This window comes from Mya arenaria, chromosome 10 (assembly GCF_026914265.1).
Source record: "Mya arenaria isolate MELC-2E11 chromosome 10, ASM2691426v1".
NCBI classification, from domain to species: Eukaryota; Metazoa; Mollusca; class Bivalvia; order Myida; family Myidae; genus Mya; species Mya arenaria.
The window spans coordinates 31,996,124-32,004,700 of NC_069131.1; the positions used below are offsets into that span (position 1 = coordinate 31,996,124).

The 8,577-nt window shown below is 33.7% G+C and overlaps 1 protein-coding gene across 1 annotated transcript; it reads left to right on the forward strand.

Moving 5' to 3' along the window:
- The first annotated feature begins 1,606 nt into the window (after positions 1–1,606).
- LOC128204590 (multiple epidermal growth factor-like domains protein 10) lies at positions 1,607–3,673 on the forward strand. Its single transcript, XM_052905996.1, has 3 exons — positions 1,607–2,243; positions 3,316–3,421; positions 3,622–3,673. The coding sequence occupies exons 1-3, from the start codon at positions 1,622–1,624 to the stop codon at positions 3,671–3,673; spliced, it is 780 nt and encodes a 259-aa protein (XP_052761956.1). The 5' UTR covers positions 1,607–1,621.
- Positions 3,674–8,577: the final 4,904 nt, after the last annotated feature.

Sequence of the window (8,577 nt, forward strand, 5' to 3'; positions counted from 1 at the left end):
AACATGGAAGAACAGCACAAACCCCCAAAAGCAGCTCAGTGCACACAAACTATATATATATAAAACTAGGTATGTTTATGAAGGATTGTTAGGTACCGCACAGGAACGGTCAGTAAAATGTAATTTTTAGAAGCCTTAGTTCAATCAAAACCAATCTGTGTATAGAAATAATATTTGATATAAGCCAGGCACATCTGTCGAGTCACTCATTATTTGAATACCTATAAGTATAGACATTATCTAAAATCGGTCTAAATAACTTTAAAAGCGTATATATATCCAAACGTCACCATATTTTGCCAGAAGGTTTATGGAAAGTGTATATCGATCTGGTACGATAATCAACTATGTCGGCTACGTCACTCAAGAAAATTAACCGTTGAATTAGCATAAGCAGTTTTATGCAGTGTCTGCACCTTAGAAAGAATTCAACCACTTATCACAGAGTGTTCTAATGAAAGGAGGGTCGAATTGTGCGACAATTGGCGCAATTTTTCATCCAGCACGCTTACAATCATAATACAGTCCATTCATTTTTATTTCACCAGTCTAATTGAAGGATTGTTGTTACAAGTTTTGTTTTCTTATTTCCTAGTTACATTGGCACAAACTGAGTGTCACAACTGTGGTTGCTGCGCTTCCGGGAAAGAGATCAAATGCAGTAAAAACAGTGCGTTCTGCATGAATGGGTGCCTACATGGATATTGGAATGACACGTGTTCTGAAAAATGTGGATATAACTGTGTAGATTGTCACAGGTGGAGTGGTCAATGCAATTCTTGCATTGATGAATATTGGGGAGTAAATTGCAACAGGAAATGTGGACATCGGTGTAAAACATGCAACATATGGACTGGCTGTACAGCGTGTGACATGGGCTTTTACGGCACCATATGCGAGAACTACTGTGGATACTTTTGTGTAAGTTGTAATAGGAACAGTGGATGCACTGGTTGTATTGATGGTTATTTCCTAAATCAGGAAGTGTGTTCACAATGCCCTTCTAACTACAAATCTTGCATTAGCTCTACAAACTGCACTTCTTGTACGGACGGTCGATTTGGCAATGTATGTCAGTATCAGTGTACAGAACACTGTGTTCATGGTCAGTGTAATACATCAAAAGCTTCATGCCAGTGTTATGCATATTTTATCGGAGAGATGTGTGACCAGTGTGTCGCGGGATACTTTGGTAACGACTGTACACAGATATGTCCCGCGGGATGCTCTGATACATGTTCAAAAACTAATGGCTATTGCACATGCAAATTCGGGTGGATAGGAGATAAATGTGACACATGTGCCTATGAATACTTCGGAAAAAAATGCAATGAAACATGTAATAGTAACTGTGAGGATTGCACTGGGAAATATGAGTGTCATCTTTGTTTACCTGGACGTTATGGTTATTACTGCCAATTCAGTTGTGGGAAAGGCTGCAGAAATGACAGGTGTAGTATAACATCAGGATATTGCGAATGCAAAAGTAATTACTTTGTTGCAACATCATCATCAGGATATTGTCACGATTGTGTTCTGGGCAGGTACGGTCTGACGTGTGAGAAAATATGTCCTCAATCGTGCCTTGCATGCGAACAAGAGCTGAAATGTTCTTCATGCCATGTCGGATACTTTGGGTTATCCTGTGACAAATCATGTCCATATGAATGCGAGGAGAATAATTGCAAGCAAGAGGACGGATCTTGTGTATCATGCAAACTTGGGTATTACGGAGAACACTGCAAAAACACATGTCAGGAGTCCTGCCGATCATGTGATAAATACGGTCTATGTTCCGAATGTAAACCTACATTTTTTTCCCAACAATACCGGACAATGTGAAACTTGCAATTCAAAATGCGTCGCCAATAACTGTGATTCCTCTTCGGGAAGATGCATTCAAGGATGCTATGATGGATACTGGAACCGAACCTGTAACACAGAGTGTGATGCCGCATGCTTCTCTTGCAAACAAACCAATGGATCGTGTTCAAAATGCAAGAACAATACAAGATATGGACCTGACTGTAGACAGGAATGCAGCAATACATGTAAATCGTCAGTGTGCGACGTAAATGGAAGTTGTATAAATGGATGCATTGTAAATACATTCGGCAAGCAATGTGAACAAAGGTGTGGTGAATATTGTTTACGAAAAGACAACCAAACAATTTGTTCTGAAAAGACGGGAATGTGTTTATACGGCTGCCGAACTGGATACACGGGAAAAGATTGTCCACAAGGTAAAACAGGCTTTATTGATATATACCGTCTCTAATTGACTGGGGTATATTATACGTAATTCGGATAATAGGTATTCAAACAAATGATTAACAGTGCAAGACCAACTTGCCCGAAATAATTGACATGTTTGCTTTATATACATGTGTTTTTTTGTTTATTTTAATTTTGATCATTTAAACGAACGAGTATTGTTAACAAATAATGCATAGTTTAAGGTACACGCCACTAACTCTGAACACACTGCGCATTTATAATTTAACTTATTTGACCCTTCATTACGTCAATGAAATGTCCATACGGTTATGTGGTTGGTTCGAATGCAATATACTTTCAAACTCATTTAAAACTTAGCGAATAGTAAAATGTTATTGCTGGGTTTTGTCTATGAATGCAGATCTGAAACATAAACTACATAATATAAGTACTGATTGTCAATGAGTTATTTGCCAATAAAAAGATATATTCATGATTTGCAGTGCAACTTATTTGACAATAGCTTCCATGGATCTAACATTAGTCAAATGAAATACAATAGCCACTAGCATGGCTTATAACACGGTTTAGTGTCTTGGTAAAAAAATGAATTTTCTTTAACAAATGAAGTCTTCATAAACTGTTCAGCAGAGTTAGAACATTTGTAAAATCTTGGTTTTGATTTAATTATAAGAGAATATTCTGTTTCAAGCTTTTGTGTGTATTATTCTGAAAGTATCGTTGGATTAAATAGTGCTTACTACGTGTATTTATTTGGTCATGTGCATTTGCATGTTCAATTTAAAAATAAACAAAACCAGAATTTTGATGTTTTGGAAGTTAGACAATCGATAGATATTAAGGTATTTTAATTCTTGCATCATTTATTTTAAACTATTTTTGTAGAACTGTAAATTAATAAATGTCGTTTTTGTTTATTGCTGGTTGCTTTAACTGTGTTGCGTTTAGTGCTCATGAACTATTAGGCGGGATAATACATTATCGATGTTGACATGTTGTCTTACTTAACATCAGTTAAGTTAAAATAAGTTAATGTTAACATATATTTTTATTTTTATGCATGCGTTCAAAATACAGATGAGAAGCCGATAACATTGTCAGCAGAACTTGGATGGGGACTCGGTGGTGGCATTCTGGGACTTTTAGTCATAGCAATGCTTGTAATGGGGTTGTTTCGTAAATGGTTCGATTTGTTTTTATTATTTATAAATAGTAGCACTGAATTAAATATATAAATAACTATCGGCTAGGGTAAACTAATAAAGAAGTATTTGTGAAACAAATGCATTGGGTATTACCAACTTACAATATCACATGATACACAATGTAAAGGGCACTAAGTTCACTACGAGTGAGAACTAATTTTCCAATGCTGCATTTCAGGCGAAGGTCAAACACGGAACACAATAATTTACTTCATGATGGCAAGTTATAAAACTGCGATAACATAGTAATAATAGAACGAACTCATAGTCAATATTAATATTAATATATCATTGATGAACTATCGTCATATATTGTCAATGCGTGTGCTTAAACACTTTTCTTTTACAATTCTTACATTGGCTTATATCAAATGGTAATTATAAAATTATATATATATATACTGGTATAGATATTATGTGTTTTTTTTTTCGTTTTAGTCGAAATAGATTATGACACAGTGGATACTTAGTTCGATATTTGTGAGATTGAACTCAACGATCTTCAGTATGAGACTCTTCAAGAAAGAGATTATCAAGGGATGAATTTAACAACTGACTTTTACAACGTCTCTGAAAGGGAAAATGGCAACATGACATAACGTAAGAAATATTTATATAAAACATCTTTAATCTTTTTATCAAGAAATTTGTTTTACTAAATTGACTGTTACCAAATATGCTATGCCACTATAGTTTTTGACAAAGGATTTTCTATGCCTGTAACATCTCAGAGCTATCCATGTGTTTCCCTAGCTCAATGGAAGGGATTTAGGCAACAACATAAGTAATGTGTCTACATCCGTTGTGTGTGCCTACCCCGGGTTTCAAGTAATCAAAATGCCGTATATTAGGGTAAATTGCATGTTCAATTTTTCACGTTGCAAAATATATATAAGTGTTCGGTGTGCATGCACTGTGTTTTTCAATCGTATGTAACCGTACGTTTGTTTAAATCCAATCAAGATTTCTTTCAATGAACTCAACACAAATTTAAAATAATAGAAACCGTATAACATTTCTGGCAATAAATCGATCATTTTTGACGTCAAAATGGGATGTAAACGTTTAAAATTCCATGTCAAAAATGACATAATTTATAAAGACTCGGGCGTTTTGTACGGATATTAAACTGAATTCAAATTCGGGATGGTTTGAATTTTGCTTTTTGTAAGCACATTTTCTATTTCAGGAAAATGCTAGTGGCGGACCATTGTCATAGATAGATTTAATAGAACTTACATAGACGTACAGCGCTTCGAATGGGATGGCAGCAATTGAGACGAAGTGACTAAGGATGCAATGACAATCGAGTTACTCAGAAACGACATTTAGACATACATTTTTCTTGAATAATATATCAATAAAATATCAATAGCATTATTTTGTCAGCATTTCATGTACGTTTGAGAATGTTTTAACCATCATAAATTATACATGTACACGTGACAGCAGCATTAATTCGTAAGCAGTCGTGTGTTCCTATGTGGGGATTGATACCTTCAGGGATGTTTTTTTTTTTAAAATAGTATACTCAAGCACCCGCATGAGTACGAGAGATGAGCCAGCAGTGTATGTTGAAGAATCATAGCTAATGTTTAGTGTTATGTAAAATTTGGCGCCGAAAATACAAAGAAATTTATCAAGTTTATACAGAGACTGTTTTATTTACTCTTTCATTAATTAAAATCAGATCTTATCAATAAATTGATAAATTCGCTCTCTGATAATATGCAAATAGCTCTCAGCTCATTGTGAAATATACATGGATTTACATTGCAGTAGACAAACAGTCTAATATTTACTTCCTGAAAGAAAATGTCTTCCTGATTGTCGTTTTGTTTCGATTTATATTGTTCAATTAGTCCATTTTGAGTAGATACATCAGATAGGCACTTTAAACATCACGACATAATCACTTGTTCACCTTTGTTTTTTGTCTTTGTGTTGTATCTTTATCTCGACGTGTATCGTTTCATTTAAATTTTCTATTTGTTCTTGTCATATACAGGAATCATTAATGTTTTTGTTTGAAGAAAATGTATCGCTAGATTAAAAGTTGTTAGTTTTAAGATAGTTGTAAAAATGATATTTAATTTTGAATTTTTAAATGAATGTAGCAGGAACAGTACACTGCACTTCCATTTTCGAGCCATTTAATTTATAAACGACCGCAAAGGGTGAATGTTTAATTCACAGAGGTTAAGTTTTAACCGTATATGCAATGAAGGAAACTGCTGTTGTTTTACAGCATTGTTAAGAACAGCGTTCAATAAAAAGCAAATATATATTGAAATATCGTTATTTATCCGCACGCAAATTTATTAAAAGCCTAGTAGTTACCGTTCTGATATTCGAATTAATGAACGGAAATCAAGAGAACGCACATATTTCATTTCATTTCAATCGATATTTGTGCTAACAACACTGGACCTCGAAACTGCAATTGTAACTAAACATCGAAATAAGGCTATGTAACAGTAAAGTAATCGATTTATAAACAGACTGTTATATTGATTTGTCAGTAAATTGTTAACTGGTTTAGTAGCAATAAACTCCTTTGCCATTAATTTTCAAAAGCATATTAACAACTATAGCACAGACCACAGAAAGTTGAAGACACCCTTGAAGCTTTTAAACGACGGGTTGGGTTACCCGGGGGTGGGAGCTAACACTATAATTGATCATATTCAGAGCAGACGAAAGATAACCATAAGATTAACGGATTGAATTGGGGTACTGGTTTGTATCGAACTACATTATATTTTTCAATTCCATTCCGAAAAGAGTGTTGCTAGTATGGGGATTGGAATGAACACTATCTGCTTGCAAGTTGCGTGCTTTATCAAATGAGATAACTGGCTCCCGTATAAATAAAATACTCCCTGCTTGCTAGCGAGTTGTTCTACCAGCTGAATGAAATATTTCGGATAACAATATTCACTGACTGTCTGACCTGAGTAATGTACAGAACTATTAAACAGATGTTCGGCGCTCCTTCTTTACCAATCCCAACCGGAATTGTTTTGAAAATACTTGTCAACTGAACTCAATAGTGTTACCCATAATCTACTTTTGAAGAACAAGAATATCTCCAACAAAGTCTGAGCAATTTTTATTTCTTTAAAGGCCGAATCGCATAAATCAACTTAATCTTTATACCTAATAGAGAAAAGTATCACACTACTCTCGATGCTTACAAGGGCAAAGCAAAGACGTACATTACGCTATTCACAATTGTTTATTAACATTAGATTCGTTGAAGGTGTTTTGTTTGTGACTTTTTGTTTTGTGTTTTATGTCTTTGGCGTTTACCCTGTGCCATTAAACCGGGTTTATTTCTAATCTCTGGCTACTGAGTTGTAGTTTTTCATATAAGTTTTCATTCGATAACGTGTTTATCTCAATACCATTAAACTAAAAACTATGAAATAAAAAAGAGAGATCGAGAAGAGTGTGAGAAATTAAATCATTTGTAGCCTCTCTTTATTGTCATTTATCAGGTGAAAATATAATGAAAACACGCACGTTTTATTATACAAAAAAACAACAACAACATACAAATTGAAATGATTGTTTTTCATTTAAAAATATTTACAAACCTCTGACAAAAATGTAGGCCTTTATAAATTCCAAATTGTACTATTTATTTAGATAAATGGTACTGAAAACACATGCCATTAGAATCATCTTTCTTTCGGCAATGTTTTAAACAAGAATAAAAAATCCATTCAGGCTAATAATTGCAAATGTGAGCGGCCAGATATATTTTAAAGTATTTTGTTTTATAAAGTCAACTAACGAGTCAACAATTTCAAACGCTCACATGTCATACCTAGTGAAACAGAGTGTATTATTCAGCACACGAACATTTTTATAAATCAATAGAGTTTAGTAAATTGAATATAATATTCCCTTAAGTTGTACAATCTATCACATAGATATTCAATTTCTGACAAGGCGGGACACACACACTGCCCTTTATCATGCTATGCGAGTTAAACAGTAGTAACAAATATTAAGTTTTCATCATTAGAAACGTCATAGAGGTATACACATTTCGCATATCTTAAGGAAAATGTCTGCACCGGAAACTTTAAAATAATTAGGACACCAAACAAGTGTTCATCGAACTCAGAAAGTAAATGGTTATGTTATGTTTTTACATGAGAGAAACGGCTAATGCTTGAGGTTGTTTCAAATTGCTCTTGATTATAATTTGTTTCGTGATTGACCAAATACTCTAGTGCATTATTAAAGCTCTTGTTATGGATATGATTTGTCGAAAGATATATTTCAAAGCATCAATTGTGTAAAAGAGAGCTTAATATTGCAAATTTGTTTACAAGTTTTTATTTGATAGAGTGAACCCCCATATCATTCAAACATACGTTTCGTCATTTTCTGTAAGATATGATAACGTTTGCAATATTTTACAGATAATCAAACATCGATTACTTGATTTTCAGATGATTTGTAATACGATAACGTTTTCAATTACTGTTGAATTAATGTTCGTAGATTTCCAAAGGTGTTTTTTTATAACTTACCCGTACTTATAAAGTGTTTCCCGTGATTCATTTGTCTTGTTATCACAAACGTTATCTCTTTTTGTTGGACTTCAACATGAATTCAAAGCTGAACACTTATATTGATACATCAGTTGTATTCCTTTAAGATAAAGTTTCTATTAAAAATACAATTAAATCATGTTTACTTGAAGAAAATGATAAGTCAAAAACTCAAACATGACGATCAAAATGTAAAATATGACATTTTTCTCGGAAAAATAACGATAAGGTTCCTCTGTCTCGGTCGAAAATTTGTGTTTTTTAAACACCTTACAATTCACATTTCCAAACAACATTTTTGGATATATTCTTTCAAAATTCCTGAATAACATGTGATTCCTTTGAAAACATGAATAATTGTTAAAATCTACCGAGAATTTTTTTTTCAACAGAATCAGTGAGCAGGGGTGGAAGCTTCAAACACTGATGAAAATGATAAATACAAGAGAATCAAGTAGCTGCAATCGGTACATACACTTTTCGTCGAGCCAGAAATCATCGGCTTCACAAGACATATTCTATAAACAGTCTCTTTTGTGTTTGGATCAACATATGTGTTGAATTCA